At 32.1% G+C, this 21,359-nt stretch overlaps 1 protein-coding gene across 1 annotated transcript; it reads left to right on the forward strand.

Annotated features, from left to right (window-relative positions):
* Nucleotides 1-2,908: 2,908 nt before the first annotated feature.
* On the forward strand, nucleotides 2,909-16,507 carry LOC132747970 (protein disulfide-isomerase A3-like). Its single transcript, XM_060737506.1, has 13 exons — nucleotides 2,909-3,187; nucleotides 4,264-4,351; nucleotides 5,764-5,881; nucleotides 7,983-8,090; nucleotides 8,516-8,642; nucleotides 9,267-9,380; nucleotides 9,766-9,888; nucleotides 10,389-10,568; nucleotides 11,037-11,136; nucleotides 11,480-11,605; nucleotides 12,442-12,521; nucleotides 13,120-13,171; nucleotides 13,859-16,507. The coding sequence occupies exons 1-13, from the start codon at nucleotides 3,054-3,056 to the stop codon at nucleotides 13,973-13,975; spliced, it is 1,467 nt and encodes a 488-aa protein (XP_060593489.1). The 5' UTR covers nucleotides 2,909-3,053; the 3' UTR covers nucleotides 13,976-16,507.
* Nucleotides 16,508-21,359: the final 4,852 nt, after the last annotated feature.

A 21,359-nucleotide genomic window follows, 5' to 3' on the forward strand; every position in this document is an offset into this window, starting at 1 on the left:
ATGTGTAATTACAGAAATCCGGACACCGATACCACAAATGCAACTCACTGAACTGTGAAGTGCTAAGGTTTGTGCAGTGTGGGAAAAAGATTGACTTCACCTGCAAGTTTTCTTCTTCAATTTTGTCAATATGATGATACTATAAGAACTATTTATTAAAGACAATTTTCACAAGCAAAGCCTGGACGCTGCTGATACATGTAAGCGTATTTCAAAACTGATCGATGAACATTTCTTGAAAGGAGATACTTTTTGACCATCCTACAGTCTTACCGTTCTTGGTAGGCGACCCACGGGCGTATGAATTTTATTCATACCTATACAAAAGACGGATTTCAGCTTCATGAAATCGTGAATTCGTGAAAATGCGATATTGCAGTGAAATCTAAGTCGTGAGTTCATGATGTTGATATCGTAAATTCATGAATAGTGAACATTTGAAATCGAAATTGTGAATTCATTAAGATGTATACGTAATGGAAAGCTCAATAGCTGAAATATCCCCATCCGTTCATATAATTAACACTACATTTCAGTCTATTAATAGTGAAAGTACATGGAGTTCTTGTAAAAAAGATGCATTTGCTACAATTTAATATACTTTGATAAAAATGGCGGTAAATGTGTAGCTTAATGTTTATGAATTCTAAATTTCCCCATTATCATGTATAAATGTTGAATACTGGTTAAGCCGGTGATACGGGGCACGGGCAGTAGCTCGCATTTACTACTGCTCTCCATGAATATGCTAAATCAATCCGAGCTTGCAACATTTTTGAATTTTGCCGTTTATCCGTTTAATAATTATGTTCTTTATGGATTTTTTATACATTTTTTATAAGTTTAAAACATTTAAAACAGTTGACTGATATGCTATATGTGTGGGTATTTAGAATTATTGCAAAGCAATCTCCGTTTGATGGCTCCACTTTTTCTAAATCTACTTGATTACGGTATTAATCGTCGTTTTACTTTTTTTTTTTGTCTTTTCACAATATGTCATATCCGCCTTTCTAGGTGGTCCGGCTCTCGAAATTTTTATTTCGTTTAGTTCCGTTCATTTGATGTCTCGTTTCTAGATGGCATTCTTTAACTTCACGCCATACATCGCATTTCATGAAATGGCACATTGAATGATCAAAGATTCCATCGTATGAACACAGTTTTTAGATGTTTATGAGTTCTAAAAACACAAAGTAGCCCCACTGAGGTAAAAAAAACAACCTAATAACATAACATTTGTAAATTTAAATGAAGTAATGCGCTTAAAATGGAAAAATATACTCTATAGAGTTAAATTGAAAATCGGTTTCTTGTGCTTTTTTAAAGCTCTGTTTGAGTGAAAAGCATTGCAACACGTACGTTACATTTTGTGGTCATTTTGCACAATAAAACAAAATAATAAATCTGGGGAAAAGTTGCGAGGGAATGATCTGAAATTTTGCACACAAGTTATTAGTCTAGACTTCAATAAAGGGTACAAGTCTCGATAAAGTGGACTCTTACTTATAAATTAAGATTTTATGTATATTGTCAGTAATTTGCATGAAATAAATTCCAATGCAAATATACTCGTGTTAAAAAGCACTAAAATACAAACAAGAAGTATAGTTTAAAAGATACTATTTTCCCTGTTCGGCTGTCGGGCTGTGGAACTCGCTATCTACACGCTCAGACATTGGTCATCTTACAAACAATTCAAGAATTTTCTGGTCGACAGTTTGGAATTGGATTGGAATGAATCTGAATGCAATTGTTCTGTGCGTGCCATGTATATGGAGCCATGTATACATATATTTTGTGCCTATTTATCTATTATTCTCTAGTATATTTATTTGCTTGCGTAGTTGTTTTTATCTTTCTTTTCTTAGTTTACTACTTTTTGCTATATTCATATTGGTTTGCATGTATTATCTAATATGTTTGGTTTTCCCTGTAATTCTTCTTTTTGTGTGCCCCTGAATCCTATATATATCTTGACAAGTTCTTGTAACAAAGTTTTTCTTTATTTGTCCGATCGTTTGATTTCGGACCTGAACGTGATGTTTGCTTTTAAATAAATTCAAATATTTTGGGCGAATTTTCTATTGTACTGTAGATCTACAAACTGGTGCTCTAGTTAGGAGAAAAACCAAGCTGTACTGTGTCAAATTTTCAGGTCTCTTAGTTTGAAATTATAAAATCTTTATGGAAAAAATGTTCAAAAAGTGTCCGGTTGATGGTCCTCGACCAGTAGTCTCAATTTAAACGATATAATTAACTGTTATACAACGCATACTATATATTTGTGGTAGGATTTGAGATTCAAGATAATTTTTTAAAATTTCAATTGAAATTGATAAATTTATTTATGACTTTAAATAATTATATATAGATCTAGTTTAATTAAAGCCGTGATTAGTTAATGTTCTGAAAACCCCAAAGCTCACAGCCAAAAAAAATTGGTGATGCCATCAAATCAAACAAATGTAATCGTGCGGACACTTGAAAACATGGATTTTCTTGCTTGTTCAACCAATCTTGCCTTAGTTTTAAATAACAAAGCTACTATTGTAAATGAAGAGAACACCAAAGTAAGAAAAACGGTCTCTAACTTCTTTCCATCATACAAAAAATCACAAACATGTCTTATTTTACGTTTTGTAAATACAACAATTTTCGTTTTGAATTAATTTACATGTTACTCTACAAAGTACAAGCGAAAGAGTATCGTCAGCATACAATAACAAAAATATTTTTAAACGTGCTCAGTGTCTTTCAAATTCTATTTGAAAGACCCTGATTTACTTCTACATCATCCGTACTAAGACCCTCAATTTTTTAAGTGCACGTAATGGACATGTATTGAATTTTTTTTCGATAAATTGGCTTACAGTGTAAGGGAAGTAACCGCTGTGTGCTCATGAAATAAACGGGCAGGGAACCAGACTTTACCGGAAGTTGTTAAGAGATTGTCGTGGACCAATGAAATCACGACAACACATTTGCACCGTCCACGTTCAGGAACCGGCATATCTGTCAACACAATTGAGAGAAAAGATCGCGTCGTAAAGATGATACTTACCTTTGCAGTTTTTGCGCTTTTGTCTTTGGCAAGCGCTAGTGATGTTTTAGATTTCGATGACAGTAATTTTAACAACAAAATTGGAGATCATGATGTTGCCCTCGTTGAGTTTTTCGCTCCGTGGTAAGTGAAGTGGGTGGGGTACAAACTTTTAGTTTTTATGAATCTGAATAGCATTGTTTATCACATAAATGTCTGCACTAATGTAAAAAAACGTTAGATATTTGAACTACAGTCATATTTCTATTATGGATAACATGATGCAACGTCAAAACGATGTTGTTAAAAAAAAAAAAAAAATTGGAATCGCGTGTCAGACATGAATTTAACTGATGTGTTAACCGGACTTCCCTAGTGTGTGGCTGTATCTGTTAATGATATAACAAATGTATGACCATGTCTTAAAAATTGTATTCTTTTTAGGTCTAATGCTTTTTTAGTATAAGCGCAAAGTCTTAAGTGTACAGGCCAAGAAAGTCGAACCACTTCCCTTTTTGTGTATCTTTTAAAAATATGCAGTAAACATGAATTTCATCTAAGTATAGATCTAACCTTTCTTTAAAAAAAAACATGATTAACAAAAAAAATATTTGTTTTAAATGTTTCTTCTTCTGATGATTTGTCAGTTTGTTGACAATGCATTGTTAAATCACAAAACAGGAGTAAAGTTAATGAAAGTATTTTATTTAATGTGTTGTTATAACATTTCTTATTTATTATTTATGTTTAATTTTTTTTTAAATTTATTATAATATGACACATGATATGTACAGGATATTAATGTTCTTCACTTTGAGGCGGCGTTTTCTGAAAGAAAAATCACTATAATCTCATTGACATTGGTTATGATTGGTAAAATATAAGAAAACTATAATGTGAATCTATTTTCAGAACTGTTTGTCATAGTGTCCTAGACAATAAAAATACACAATATAACTTAGAAGCTGTAATTTAGTAAATAGTAAAGTTGTTGCTTAGTATTTTTATCAAAATTTGGATATTCAGACAATTTCAGTAGATTCTATTTTGGACTCAACCATCATGGAAATTATATCTCTCAGGAAATCTTAAGTTCTCTCATTACTACTTGCCAAATGACACTGAGAGAATATCTCTAACAATCCTTGCCAGAACGATCACTTTTGTGTAATACTTTTGTAATTATTCTGTTTCATTTTCTTTAAATTGTCTATCTACAGGTGTGGACACTGTAAAAGGCTAGCTCCTGAGTATGAGAAGGCAGCAACCACCTTGAAAAAAAGTGATCCACCTGTGGCACTTGTGAAGGTACTTTATAAGTTTTAATATACAACTTTTATAAACAATGTTAAATAGGTTCTGTTTCAGCAAAAGTTATTTGTTTTCTTCTATCATGATGTAACAGCATTTACATGATTTAGGATCTGTTTGATTGAAATATATTCCATTTAAATGATGATTGTGAATGCATTAAATATGTTTGCAACATTATCTTATGAAAGAAACCTGAATACTTTTAAATATAGGTAGATTGTTCATTATATGAACAATTCTGCAAGAGGCAAGGCTTAAAACAATACCCAACATTAGCAATATACAGGAAAGGTGAATGGACTGAGGAGTTTGATGGTGAAAAAACTGCGGGTACATTAGATGGACTACTATAATACATGCATATTACACTCAATAAGATTTCACCTTTAAATTCTAGATAAACATATGCACTCTTTTCTGTTCTAATTTTAAATCCTTAAATGCTTATGAAATTTCATATTGCACTGTATTTGAGCCATTTTCTCAGAAATTTGAAAGCAGAAAGGAATGCTGTTTTATCTAGAAAAGATGTATTTTCACAGTTCACACTAACATGATCTTATAGCATAAATATTCAATGTTGTAAGTATCTAGTAATCATGTCATTAAAATTTTGAATATCTTATTAAGGAGACAGGTGAAAAATGACTATTGTTCACTAAATAAATTATAAAAGGTTAAATAAGAAAAAAACACATTATGGATTTTGAACATTATTTTCATTAAATTTCAGCATGATCAGCCTTTTCACTTTAAAAATTTCAACCGCATTGTTACAGCTCATATGTAATATTTATTGATATTTTGAGAATAGAAAATAATTCTCAGGAAAAGGCTAGTTATTTTTCTGAAAGCCATTGAATCCCTGTAAGGAAATTTGATATTGTCGTCCAATACTTTGTTGTCAGTATATTTAATAATTTATATATAATGTTAAAGACAGACCAGTGGTAACTTAGGCAAACAAAAAAAAAGAGTTGTATTTCTGGTGTTTAAATTATTTACTTGTTTCTTTTTCAGTAACTTATTCATGGAAGTATTTCCTATGTTGAATTTTTTTCAGGGACGGCAAAATCTGATTATGTCTTAATAATCTGTTTTATTCTTAAGCATTTCTTCATTTGTCCGTATGATATTATATAGTGAATAATTAAAAATTTCAACTTGTCAGTACAAGCTGTGGTAACAACCTGGGTTATACGAACAATTGATTTTGCCGTCCCTGAAAAAAAGTTGCAAAAGTATATGCTATGAGGAACACCAGAAACAAACATAAGCTTAAACTTTGCCTGAAATACAAGGTCTGAGTTATATTTCAGACTGGATATACATGAAACTGGTGCCAACTATATTAAGTTAGTATAGAACTATATCATTTGTTCAATATTTACCAATGATTATCTCAGGTTGACTGTACAGCCAATACAGAAGTATGTGGAAAATATGGAGTCAGTGGTTACCCTACCCTGAAAATATTTAAAGGTGGAGAAATGACCGAAGACTACAATGGCCCTAGAGAAGCAGGTACATATCTAGATGAGTTGTAGGCTTAGTTGCTTTGATGTCATGCTTTAAATGTTGAATGCCCAGTGAAGTAAATAAGTTGTATTTTGATCCCCTGTTAAAGTAGTATTTTTGTTTTTTTTCCGACATAGTTACATTTTGTTTCCCTGACAAAGTTGTTTTTGTGTTTCTTGGATATAATTGAATTTGTCATTTTGTTTCCCGGACAAAGTTGATTTTTCCTTAATTTTGTTTAATTTATTTTCTTTACCTGACAAAATCACATTTCATGTGGTGGATCATGATAAAAGTAATGATTACTCATAATACACAAAATTGACAAAAAGTATACTGGCTGTTGGTTTCATGAGAAAAAAAAAACATCCAGATTTGCCTTGTTACTTCTGGTACTTTTTGTAATATGACCAATTATTTACTGTGTTTTGTCGAGTGGCTTTCGTTCCTGATGGTTTTATATGAATAAATGATTGTGTTAACACATGTAAAAATATCAATACCATCTGTTTTATGCTATTTACATAATTGATAAAATAACACGTGTACAGTTTACGAGCTTTCTTCTTTAATGAAGGTACAAGCAAGAGAACAAGGCCCATAGTTATATCTAGAGTTAATAAATATAACATATGTTACCATATAAAGAACAGTTGATTTATGCGTGAGTTGGTAAAACAGTTTTATATTGACAGCTTGAAAAGAATTATTAAAAAAAAGATATTTGACAAAGATTTTTGCAAGTATTGTTGTCGTGCATCTGACCATTACTGAGAACATTTCTTTCTTTCTGGTGTCTATCCATAATAGGCCTTTGTGTGGTGATTCCGTTGTTTAACGTTTTAATCACTGTCTTACCAGTTGAAGAAGGCATGGTTACTTCATTATGAATGTTTTAATAATTGTATATAGAGTTGTCCGTGTGTGATATAGGCAGTGTTGTGTTGTGCTTGTACATGTACTTAAAAATTGCTTTTCCTTATCTGGTTTTCCCTTCCTTGTCCATAATTTAGTAAATAATTTAAATGAGTGGTTTATTTGATGTAGCTTTGAAGGATGATTTTGGCTTGATGAGTTTGCCATCAGAGTAAGGAAATGACGGCCAGCAATCCCATGCAGTTTGACAAGGCTTATACTTTGGCCTGCTTAAATTTGATAATTTTGGTTATGAAACAGTTGACTCCATAATAGAGAAATCAGCGTTTCCAGAATTAAAATGGGGCAAAAGCCACTATGCAAATTTAGTATGCTTGTATTGATTAATAAATGAGTTGGGGAAAGTGGAATACTATCCTGGGGAAGTTGTGTCAACTTGTGTGTAAATTGCTACACCAAGTGTACAAAATAAGATTTATAGCAAAGTTTCAGCTTAAAGCGAAGGAGGCTGGATAGATGAGTAATTTGTAAGAGGTCTGATTTTCTGATTTTATATCTTTGCTGGACATAATATTCTATTGATGGTCCTGTGTAAGTAATAAAGTATTACATGCATACTGGTGTTGTTAAAACTGTAGTTTTTGTATCAAATGTTCACAAGTATTTGTGTATTGTAAGAACACAATGGATTTCTCACTTACTGTGTCAATGTTGTTGCTTGGATACAATATGTATTGTGATTAATATAATTAAAACTTCAAAAGGAACATTTAATTTATGAAACATGTGTGCAAATGTATTTTTTCCTTATTTCTTAATGACAAATTAGGGAAAATTGTTCTGTCAGACTACAAATTTTGTGTTAAGAAGTGGAACTTATCACTCTAATAAGTCTTAATTGCATCTTGTGTCACACAAGTCAATTATTTAATGCTTAGCTGTCACATTATTGAAACCTCTATATCTTTAATAAAGGGTTAAAGTGAACAGCTTTTAAAATTAAAACTGACTATTTTAAATATATTAGAGACTTCATTACATATTATAATTTCATCTACAAATAAAAAAAATTTCTACCTATTAAATCTAATATATAAAGTAAAATAATTATTAAAAGTCTATAGTATTTGACAAACTTAGTAAAATTAAACACATTAATGTGTTGAAAAAACATTGTGCTACATCCTTTGTATTTAATCCATCTGTATGATATCCAAATGAAATGTTTCAGACGGTATTGTGAAGACAATGAAATCAAAGGCAGGACCTGCATCCAAGGAACTTGGAAATAACAAAGACTGTGATAAATTTTTGGACAGTGATGACTATGGTGTTGTAGGTATGTGAAAGTTTCTTTCCTTGACCAGGTTTTCCGACAATATTTCAATATATGTATATCTTTTGGTTTTGCGTTTATCTGTAAAATTTTGAGTGTCAGATTTTTGAATGTATCAATGCAGTTTCAAATTATGTTGAATTGTTTATGCTAAATGTTTGAAGCATTATTGGATAGCTTTTCTAGCCTTGGAAAAAACAAGGTTTTTAAACTGTGCCAAAATGATGACCTTTTAAGACTTCTAAAATCTGTCATTTACAGAATCATAGGGATTTTTTTTTTTAAATGTTTCCGAGGTCCCACCTTGGTAACCCTGCGTAATCTTGCATGCAAAGTAATTTAAACTGACATAAATTGTATCGGGTATAAAATCTTTTTGGAACTTTAACATAAGATGTATTCGGTTAATTTGATTGGTGTATTTTCAGGTTTCTTCAGCAGTGCTGACAGTGAACTTGCCAAAACATTCTCGAAAGTTGCATCTGCTTTGAGTAGTGAAATGAGATTCGCTCACACCTCAAATGCTGATGTACTGAAGAAACAGGGATACAAAGAGTAAGAACAAGTTTTAAACCTTTTAATGGTTCCTGGCATGACACCCATTACTCTTGTTATGCCCCCACTGTTTGGGAGTGGGGGAAGGGTAATTTTTTCACTTTAATTAAGTGATTTCCATATGAAAGTGTTACATCTAATGGATTCTGGTAAGACTGTACACACCATACCAAAGTGAATGCTGGTCTGGTGACATACTGAGCATTATTATTCCTATTTGTATTCAGAGAAATGAGGTTTCTTTTCTAATTGTACATGGGGAGGAATTTGATTCTTGTATGGCATACTTATGATGTATAAATGAAATTTCCTTACTCATTTGAAATAACTTTTATGATAAGAATTTTTATAGACTGAAGTATGTGTACTAAGAATTAAGAAAATTTTTAATATGAATTTTATGTAATCCTGCATAGACCTGAGCAAGCTGGTAAAATAATTAATTTACAAGTGATGGCTGTATTCAAACCTACAACAATGAAAGGCAAACAGTTTTATTTCCATGACTTATTTATATGTTCATGGAGTATTTATTAACTTCCTTTGAATATGTTTATGGGCTTTCAAAAATACACATATATATCATAAATTTTCACCAAGTAAAATTTTTGTTTTTATTTTCAGTGATATTGTCATGTTCCAACCAAAGAGATTACAGAGCAAATTTGAAGAGAAGGTCCGAAAGTACACTGACGATGCAACAGTATTTAAAATTAAACAGTGGATTGGTGAACAGAGGTAACTAATAATCTAATCACTATTAAGACATTTGATCATAGAGATATTTCTGAACAAGCTAGTCATTCCACTTATTTTTAGCTCAACTTTTTTCATGTCGGCGTTGACATTTCCATTGCCGATACCTCGCACATGTGTCTAGATTGACCTATAAAATAATTCGAAAAAAGGAAAAACTAGAAAAATACTTAAATTTTCTTTTTTAAAGATTTGTTAAAACCTTTTATTTGTTTGCTTGTAGAAAATGTAAATAAAGTCTAGTGTTACCCCCTTGCCAGATGGTGGCTGTTAGGTATATTAATCTTATCATCTAAGGACATTTTTTTATATGAATGTGTAACTTATAATACTTCAGTGTGTATAAATTGATTTTTCTTTATTTCAGCATTGGTTTGTGTGCACACAGAACACCAGATAATGCTGATAAAATAAAGAAACCATTTATTGTGGCTTATTACGATGTAGATTACGTGAAAAACGTGAAGGGAACAAACTATTGGAGAAACAGGTAATTATAGTTTTACATGAGGAAACTTAGTTGTAACCCAAGAAGAATTCGAACCAATGATCCCAGAGTTGAATGTCAGGCACCTTAAACACGAGGCATCAGCTGACGATAAAGACAGAGCATTTAATCTACAAAGTTCAAATTATTAGTTTTGAATTTTAGTATTTGGTAGCCTTGTTAATTTGATGAAAGGAAAAAATGTTTTTTTTTACTTTTTAATACATTTTAAGTGTCTTTAAGGGGCTTTTAATTCCAGAATTAACATAAAGCTTTCAAAAACAGCCATACTTTAAAAAAATCTGATTCGTACGGATTTGGCGTGTTTGATTTACTGACTTTTAAGTTATTGTTTAAGCACTTGTTGTCCAATCTAAGATATTTTTTATATTTATTACATGTGTAAATGTTACATTCTAAAGTTACATTTCATGTGAATAGTAACTGTGTCATAGCACATGTTCAAAAATTTATAATTTGACAAAACACTTTTTTTTTTTCAGAGTAATGAAAGTAGCTAAGAAATTTCAGGATGCTGGAAAAAACATTAATTTTGCTATAAGCAGCAAGGATGCCTTCTCACATGAAATTAGCGAGTACGGTATTACAGCCAGTGACGAAAAACCAGTTGTTGCAGCACGCGGTAGCAAAGATGAGAAATTTGTAATGACAGATGAGTTTAGGTATGAGTTTTCTCCCTTTATACTATGTAACCCTTATATATAACAGAGGTCCATAAAAAGGCCTCTTCCCAATCGAAATTTTCTTTAATGTTGTGCAGTTTTCTCAAAAATGTGAACTTGCATCAGCTTTTTTACTTCCCAAATTAGCAATTTTAGCTATAATCTTTCCCAAACGCCTCTTCACAATTATGTGAGAAAAACTGCTGGTGACTAAAATGTTTCCATTACATAAGAACATTTTCATCTGCACCTTTTATAACTTCAGTATTGTCATCTTGATATCGATGAAACTTTAATACGATTGTTACAAATTCATTGTGTAACTTTTAAATGATACCAGCTTGATATGATTTGTGATAAATACCCATAAAAATGGTTTGTTAAAGAGTGGTGTTTTCTGTTTTATTTTTCTACTAAATATTCAATATAAGATATTTAATATTTTGATGCTTTTCTATCTCTTTTCAGCATGGACAATTTAGAAAAGTTTGCAAATGATTTATTAGATGGAAAATTAGAGGCATACCTCAAATCTGAACCAGTTCCATCTCAAGATGAAGCTGTTAAAGTAAGTTATACAATTGAACTTCACTTCGTGTGAGTAGGAGATTTAACATTTAAACACCTTAGAGGTGTGTGTTTGAATCTTGCCGGCAGACTTCAGATTTTTTCATGTCAGAAATCTATTTAGCCAGCAGGAAATTTCTATTTGGTCACTACATATTTTAACATTGTCCCTAAAAATTATACATACATAGAATTGTCCAAATTCAAAGATGGACAAGTACATTTAAGAATTTTAGTGTGTGAAAGGGTAAATGAACTTATTTTGTAAACTACAGTTTTGAATGTAGGTATTTTAAACCCTATGCAGCATGGTTTGGTATACAAATTCTACATTATAATTTCAGGTACTTGTAGGAAAGAATTTCCAGGATATAGTTACAGATGATAAAGATGTTTTGATGGAATTTTATGCGCCATGGTGCGGACACTGTAAGAGTTTGGAACCAAAATACAAGGAGCTTGCTGAGAAGGTGATTTTCTTCTACTTTATGTTTCGCACACATGTCGGCTTTGATATGAAAAATGCATATTTTCCTTATAATCCATAAAAATAATAATCGGCATGGCCAAGTGGTAAACTTGGCAGACTAGTAATCTAAGGATTGCTTGCTGTGTAGGTTCAAACCCAGTCAGGTGCAAGAAACTTTACACTTTTTACTAAGTAACGGTTGGTTCCAGGAGCAGATTTGTGTTTCAATAAGCTTATAGTTTCCAACACAATTAAACTTAAATAAATTCGTATAAACTAAAACTTAACTAAAATATGGTGGCCCTGCTTTACCTTGCTGGGAAAAGGCACCTTAAATGTAAAATGAACATTAATACAATGACCATCATGTGATAATGATTGTATTCTAACCACCAAAGATTAAAATTTCTTGTGCTTTTTTAGCAGTTTTGAATATTAAATATAATCAAAATATAAAATTACATCTCAAGAAAGCATGTAGTTTTGTTACCAGGAATGTAGGTTTTTCAAACCTAATCTCCCAGTACAAACTTTAAATGAGCCGCGTCTTGACAAAACCAACATAATGGGTTTGCGACCAGCATGGATCCAGACCAGCCCGCACATCCGCGCAGTCTGATCAGGATCCATGTTGTTCGCTATCCGTTTCTTTACTTGTAATAGGGTTTGTAAGCGAACAGCATGGATCCTGATCAGACTGCGCTGATGCGCAGGCTGGTCTGGATCCATGCTGGTCGCAAACGCATTACATTGGTTTTGTCGTGACACGGCTTAAATGTGTTATAGATTTAGGGTATTAAGTGTGGTAAGGGTAAATAAGACTTATTTCTTTTACAGCTTCAAGATGAGACTGATTTGGTCATTGCTAAGATGGATGCTACAGCCAATGATGTTCCATCACCATATGAAGTACAGGGGTAAGTTGAACTTTTTATTATTGTATTGATCCTTATTTAAAGGATTTAAAGCTTTATCTAATGAAATATTTTCATAAAATATATGAACAGTAAAATTGTTGTTTACATGAGCTTGTGGTTGATTGCACATTGTCTTTGTTATTTAATTCACAAGACACATAAATATTGTTTGAAAATCTTATAAAAAATGTTTCAGAACAAAAAACGATTTTTATTATTATAACTGTTCTGTAATGATTGAATGCATGTGCCTTTGGCTCTTACAGAAATATACATTTTTTTTGTTTTCAAAATTAAATTCAAGTTTGTGTACAGAAATATAGCTTTTTACACTTTAAGATTGTAACTGAGCATAGCTTAATTATAAGAATTTATCTCTTTTTGAGGTCACATGACTATTTGATACTGTACTGAAATTTCATTGGAGGCAAATATCTAACCATGTTATAAAGAGTAGAAAGTCCCAGGTCAACGTTATGGCAGCCATATGTTTAATAAGATTCCCAGCGACATATAATTGCTATTTATGAGAAATTTTGATTTGTTAAAGATATACTGATCAGGATGAATATTTACCTTGTTTTCTTTATCTTTTTAGATTCCCAACACTTTACTTTAAACCCAAGGGTGGTCAGCCAAAGAAATACCAGGTAAGTGTATACTGATTTCTGTATCCATGTGCCTTTAGTTCTTAATAAGGAAATCAACCACTGAACAGTATTATAAGTAAGCTTACTTTGCCTAGACCTAGTCTAAAATTAAAGTATTTCATGTTAATAGACAATTAATATAGCTTGCTTCTACAATTGGACATGAATTTTAATACACTGTAGAACATCTTGACATTCATAATTTCTTCCGAGCTTCACTCCTACATTTTTAAAGGGATTTCAACCAAAATTTCACTATTGTCACCAAGTGCCCTGGACCAAAATGTCCAGGGTTTTTGTTATTTGATCATTTTTGGTAGAATTATGTCCCTTTGTATTTTTTCCATATTTACAGTAAAGACAAGTAACTTTAATTTGGGGCAATTTCTTTTGTTACTTATTGAACTTGTTTTTATCCAGAACTCTGCAAATGTGGATTTTTCCGGGCTAATCTACAGGTTAAAACAAACTTTTACAGTTGATAGCTTCACAGTGAACTATCCGCCACAATAGATTAGTTGACCCGTTTCGCTTATTTTTAAAGCTTTAACTGTAAAAGTTTGTTTGTACCTACTGATAAGCTGGGGGAAAATTCAAAATGTTCTTAATTACAGAGTATGGTGACCCTTACTTGTTGCTTTGCTTTGAAATTTATCACTCACGCTCACTCTTGTTTTGTTATTTCAGGGTGGAAGAGAAGTATCTGACTTTGTGAAATATTTGGCGAAGGAATGTAAAGAAGAATTACAGGGTTATACCAGAGATGGAAAGAAAAAGAAGAAGGGAAAGAAAACAGAGTTGTAAACAAATTAAATAAGAATAAGTGTTAGACCATATTTAAATTAGAAAAAATAAAAAAAAGACTTACTAACAGCGTGAATTCCGATGTAAGAAATAGAGAGAAATAAAGTATATATCAGGGCAGCTTATCTAAAATTGAAGACTACTTAAAATATTTTTGGTTTTTTTTGGCAGGTTTAAAATTAATTGCAAAAAAATTTCCCATCAGTGCTTCAAACGTGAGGAAATATTTTACAAGAATTAGATTAATATTCTAGATTTTGAAGGGATCCTTACAAAAAATAGTAGAGGATTACCCAAAGCTACCTTGTTATATGCTTAATAATAAAGAACCGGAAGGATATTTGGGGTGTTTTCCAGCTGGTTTTCGGTTCTTGTTGTTCTTGTGATAATCATCAAATCTAATCATATTATATATCACATAATGTCTTGTTTTAGAGTAGCTTAATGTCCGGTTCTAAGTACTTGTTCCCGAAATTCATCTGACTGTACTTAAGTGTGAAATTTGAATTTTTTACTCCACATTGTGTTAACGCGTTATTACTGATGAATGCGTTTTCATGGAAAATTTATTATAGCATTTTGGAAACAATTTTACTTTTTGTTAGAAAATATTTAAACTAAGGGGAATTAATTTTCATGATGTACAAAATTGTTGACAATTATTTAAAGTGAATATTGAAAGTGTGAAATGAAATATTGAAGATTTTATTTTATTTATGAACCATGTTAAGATGTATCATATAGTATAGCCAGGTGCTGGAATATATTGCTCATGTATTATTGAAGGGGAATGCTGGTTATTTTTTACCAACAACTTGAAAAATAATCTATTTGTATTTTTTCCTTCTGTTAAAACTTGGTTTACAAAATTACATATTTAGGTTTATAAATTTTATTGACTGCTTAGTTTATGAACGTTATTAAATATTTAGTTTAACAACAGTAATAAAAGTGAAAATGTGGTTTTTTTTTGTGTTAACTTGTTGGGAAGGAAATCATTAATTTATTAGTTCTACGTTTTGGTTCTATTGAACTTGTGGTGTAAAATGCTGTGACATCATGGTTGTTTTTGAGATGATGTTGCTTATTTGATTACACTTGTTCAGGCCTTAAAATGCTAATAAATTTTAATTTATTGATTTGGATGATGTAAAAAAATTATTTTTTTTTCATTTCTCATATATAAATATAATAGGCTGCCAGATTGTTAATGACTTGTAAATGCGTTTTGGTTTTAAGCCTGTATGTTTGTTATCATAATGTTGAAATAAAAGGATTCAATTCTTGCCGTTTACAAAAAAAAAAGTGCTCCAATTTAAACAATACACAAGTAGCAGTGCTAAAAAACTTTTGGTTATCGAATATTGTGATTTTATCTTCCCGATGGTGTAACAGTTTCTATGTGTATATATGAGTATGGTATATAGGCCTACAAGTATTTGATCGAAAGAAAGCATTGTAATTCAGTGTGATATAGTCATTTTTGTATGAATGAGAAAATGTCCGTTAGAAATTTGTGCGATTTAAATTCTCGTGGGCTCAGTTTACTTTGTCAGTTTCAGTTATCATAGTCATCTAAACAGTGTTATAACTGTTTGTGAAAAAAAAAGTTGAGACTTTGAGAAAATAAGGTGATAATATACAGCAAAATGTCACCGAGACCTAGTTATGTCATTGTTGCATGCATCCATCAAGTTTTTTCTTGTATCATTAAAGAGACAATCGAGTGCATCTGCCAAAAACAGGTTCCATAGTAATCTTCCATAAAAGTAATTTTTAGTTACTACCATGTTAAAAAAAATAAAAACAAAAAAACATGATATAAAATTTCATAACATATTCAATCATAACAGTTCACTTCCAAATATATCTAGGCCAGCGGGCACATCCGTGCAGGCTGACCAGGCTTTGTACTGTTGATAGGCTCAATTTTTGTGTTTTGATATTGAAATCCCTACAACTTGCAATGGAATGTTCCAAGTTTTAAAGCTTGGCGGATCCATTTTGCAAATACAGCAGATTCAGGGTCAATTGATTTGACATGAGCTGTGTCACAACAAAACCAACATAGTGCGTTTGCGATCAGCATGGATCCAAACCAGACTATTTGTAATAGGGTTGGTAAGCGAACAGCATGGATACTGATCAGACTGCGCGTATGCGCAGGCTGGTCTGGATCCATGCTGGTCGCAAACCCATTATGTTGGTTTTGTCATGACACGGCTCATATATTTTTTGTCATTAGAAAAAAGTCATATCATTTAATATTGTATATGTTAACAGTTTATTTTTTAAGGAGACTTATTTCAAGTATTATGTGCCTAATCTTACATTGATTGAAAAAATAAAATTCTCATGTTGAAGATTATGGTGGACCATTTTCTTGCATTTATGTATTGTATTGTTTTAATGATGGGGTAAACAATGGGGGAATTTAAGATGTTATGAATGTGTAAAAGTATACATGTTGTACATGTTGATGATAGAGAAAACTACATGTATTATGACAGAATAAAATAATATTAAATTATATATGTGTGTGTTTGTTTTGTACGCTGTATCTCATAGACGGGACATACACAATTATTAATAAGGGACTTGCCTGAATTTTTTTTAGATGATGGGACTTGAAATGTAGAATTATGTACCATTTGATGTAGGTTTTGACCAATAACTTCTGCAATTTTTCAGAGATACATTGTTTTTTTTAAAAGAATGAATATTTTTATTAAAAAAGTACCCCAAAATGATGAGCGTTAAAAAGCGGGTAAATACAATAGTGGTTAAAGGATTTCTTCATTATCTTTAGCATATCAGTTTGTGTTGTGTGCCAGTTCACGAGGGTGAACCCTATATGACTCAAGATTTGAGCATCGGTAAAAAACATGTCTTTTTTCCGCTGATCCAGATGTGCGCCATAACATCAAATGTGAAGGAGAAAATGGGTCAATCACGGGAAGTTTTCAACTTTTTAAACCTGTATATGAAAGTAGAATTTTTTTAAAGAAAATCGAAACCTGATTCTACCCCTGACTCTCCTCTGTATTTACCTATTTTTATGCAGTCTCCTTCGAGATATTCTTTCCGTGTTCCAAAACATGCAATGCGTTTGAAGAAAATGTCGCTAAACGGACTAGAACTACAAAGTTTTCAAAAACTAATTCTACCGAAAGATGCTTAACATTCGAACAAATTCTAATTGAGATTGTGAATTGCCGGTCAAAATTCCATCTACGCTCCATATTAGCTGAAGAGATCCATAGGTACATGGTATACAAATCATCAACATAATTACGGATGCAATCAATGTTTTATTATTTTGTGTATCATTCTGTAATTGAAACCAATATCCGAAATAGACATTGTCCCAACATCATCAATGAAAAACATTCAGCATACGAAAGGAGCTATATTTGGAAGTCAAATTTGAGAGAGTAAAAACACCATTTTACTTGTTTCATTAAGATTATTTGAAATCATTCCACGGTTCCACCCCTTAAAACAATATGAGTATTTGGCACAGATCGTTGTCGATATAGAGTATCTTTATTTTGTTAAATTTTAAGTGAATTCCATTTACCAAAATTCAAACTAAAACGGAAACAGAATATCAATAAATATAAAAATTATATACAATATGGGTAATTATTAATTAACTTTTCAATATTAGGCACGTTTTCACTTCAAACGTAAGGCTAATATGAAGTTCAGCACGGCATTATGAACATTAAACAAGGCCATTATGAAAAAAGTACGGCCTTTATGAGAAAACTCGGCTATTATTAGATTTGAGAATTTTGACTGACTCCCAAGCTCGGCCATTATGAATCTACTTTTTCCCGTCGTACTATAAAATTTAGTACTATTGAAAGGAGAGAAAAGGGCAGGTAATCCAGACTACTATTTTCATTGAAAAAAAGTCGCCATTTTGAATTGTTATAAGACATTTTTAAAACATGAATCTCATTTGCAATACCTCACAACAACGGAATATTATTTTTTGTTCACTAAGTAATTAACTTTTCTAGTTTATGATTGTGTAGTTAATAATAAAATTGTCAATAATTTAGTGTTTTCATAGAAAAGGACTTCAGCCCAATATCAAGGTCATTATGAAAACAATTATTAACATTATATTATAGATAAAAGTCAGGAGGGTAGAACCAGATTTCTATTTTCTTAAAAAAAAAGTCTTTGAATTTTTACAAATGTTTGAAAGGTTTAAAACTTACCCTGTAATCGATCTATTATTTTCCTTCACATATGATGTTATAGCATGTTATAGCGCGGAAATTCACATTTTTACCGATGCCCCTGTCCATCTATGTTAGAAATTCAAATTTGTTTTTGTTTATGTTTTTAGGCTTTTGGTCCCCAGTTTAGACATTCTACAAGAATAATTCTAATTGATAAAATGTACAAACTGAGGGAGATTAAAGCAATCTTTAGGTACTTAAATACCCAAAGAAATTACCATATACATTAAAAAAAATCTTGCAGGAACAGCAATTTCTCTGTAAGTGATTGGGATTAGCTATTGCATATTCATTCTCATTTTGCACAGAAAACGCAAATTATCATTCCATTGTGAATACTGACACATTTCTTACCTTGGTGAAACCTTTTATCTCAAGGCTAATAATTTTAGAATTGGAAATAGATGGTAATTTTTCACGCAAGTAGTATAATAATTCAAGGTTAATTGTTTAAGTGCTTTGTAATTAATCACTCAGGCCTATCTAATTCTTGCTTCCAAAACTGTATAAGCTGCTTTTTAAACATTTTTTGTTTCTCTGAGGCGGCGTAGACGTCCTGTCACAGTATAAAGACGGGTATACTGAAGACCTATTGGCCTTTGTGATTATATTCCTACGCATCTGAACTCGAACCGTGCATTATCTACAACAGTGCACTCAAAATTGATATCTATTTCCTAAACAGTAGAGAATTCGATGGTAACTGCACGAATGCGTAGGCTGTTGGCACCATTGTTTAGTCGCCAAAGGTTATCATCTACAGTGTTTGTTAAATGTACAGGAGCACTTATAAGTATACGGAATCTGTACGAGTGGTGGTGGCATGGCCGAGTGATTAACGAGTCAGACTAGTGATCTAAGGTTTGCCGGCCGCATGGGTTCAAACCCTTTCAGGGGCAAGCCGTTGATTACTTTAACAAGAAACTTAAAATACATTGCTTAGTACTGGTTGGTTCCAGGAACGGATTCGAGAGTGCTTCAATAAGCTAATATCTTCCAACACAATCGAACCAAAATAAATTCGTATAAACTAAATCAGTTGTAATAGAATGAGAAATGAACTCAATTTCGCAACTTTTCACATTTGATTTACTAGTTACTGTACGGTTAAGCCATTGAGCCATTGAAATTAAACGTCAAATTAAATCAAATTTAATGTTAACTCAGCTTCAGCGTCTCCCCTGCAAATTTTACACTTTAAGTGACAGTTTAGTGAGTTTTGACTACATATCTCATGCTCCTGAACGCTTTAAGTTCGAATCGCGGATGTATCATCCATGTGAGGAAACTGTCTAGCTGGCCTACGGAAGAAGGTCGGTGGATCTTCTCAGGGTCCCGACCGTGTCTGAAATAATTCGCGGATTGACACATATGGTCTTCCTTAATCAGTGAAACCAGGAAATCGCTAAATGACCATCACAGTAAATTTTTTTTATTAAAAACCGCGTGTTGCTTCGCTGGAATATAACGTCGTAGACATAAATCTTTCAACCTTTTTGTCTAAACTTTTACTCGCTGAATTTATCAAATGGTATTTAGTGCCTGTAACTGTCCAATACAATGTTACAATGGGATATCAAGATGAAAAGATAAACCCCATCTGCCAACAGTATAGAGCCTGTTCAGACTGTATGAATATGCGGCCTGAACCTGGCTCTATAGACCTACTGGTGGAAAAGTCCATTTCTTTCGGTTCCAGTAAGGTCAGGGGTAGAAAGTTTTCAGCTTATTTGGACCACTTTTGTGTTTGCTTCACAGACTAAGTATTATTACTGGTGTCATATGAATAAACCTGGGCGTGACCCATGATATATCTGACGGAAAGTTTACCAGGACTCTACTAGGGACGTAGTACATATTGTATATGAAACATTATTAACTAACTGGTTCTGGACATCCAGATTCTCGCCCTGTATCTGAAATTATGCACGATAAGTCATTTGGTTTCTTTCAAGCGAGCAAAAAGCTGGAGACCTCTGTATCGGTGAAACATAATAATCATTTTCACAACAGTCGTTACATCCCGGAAAACAAAATTATCAACACAAGTGTAATACAATTTTTATTTCCTATTAAACTGCTGTTTATATTAAGTCCAGGATATATTTATAAATGCGGGGACCGATAAGGGAATGATTTTACATCAGATTAGCTGTACATGTCAATCGCAACTACTCGGCCCTTTCCGTCAGACTTCGGATAAGGACCTCGAACACAATAGTATGAATACACAGAACGGATGCGGTATTTCGGGCTAACCTACGCTAAGGAAATAAACATGTAAACAAATAGAAATTTAATGCTGGGAGTTGTTGACAAGTTTATTTCCAATAAATGTAGTAAAAGTCCACCTAAAATAAGTGAATTCATAGGTACAAAAGCAAACAATACATTAGTTATATATTTATTATTATGGTTGTAGAAACCGAAAGTACAAAAAACCAACCTGTTGACATTTAGTCGGATTTGTTTAAAGTGAGCATATTTAAATTACAAATTGTTGTCAGACATATTTTCAAGCAAAATAGTACCGGAACAGACATTAGATGTCAAATATATACATTCGTTTTACATTATCTCTGTATCTGTTTACATCTGAAACCACGTGGTAGAACTACTTTCAATCCGTATTGTTTCCGAGGTTATTATAGATAATAGCCGAGGCAGATCCGAATGCTGTACATGTATGAATTGACCATAACCCCGTTTAATGTGCTTGATATGAAGCTGTCCTTTGTTAATGGGACTCCACTGAGGTTTTATTGACACAACAGGACTTGGGATAATTTTTTGAGATAAATATTCCATTTGATGTAGGTCTAGACCAATAATTGAAGTACAAAAATTTTAGTTTAGCCATTATGGGAAAATGACCAAAAATTGAAACACTTGGCACGACGTTTTTCACTCAAGTCGGACTAAAAATAGCACAAAATACGACTTTCAACTTGTTTTTAGTATATTTCTTAATTACCTTTAGCACATATCTATGTGTTAAGTGTTCAGAATGCTGATATTTGTAAGAAATTCAATTTGTTTTAGGCTTTTGGAACTCAGTGGAGTTCCTTTAATTGAAGGAATTTAAACATACTATAGTCAGGTCAAACCAATCGGTAAATATTCCTATA

The sequence above is a fragment of the Ruditapes philippinarum genome, unplaced genomic scaffold (assembly GCF_026571515.1).
Source record: "Ruditapes philippinarum isolate M1 unplaced genomic scaffold, ASM2657151v2 ctg449_1_1_1_1, whole genome shotgun sequence".
NCBI classification, from domain to species: Eukaryota; Metazoa; Mollusca; class Bivalvia; order Venerida; family Veneridae; genus Ruditapes; species Ruditapes philippinarum.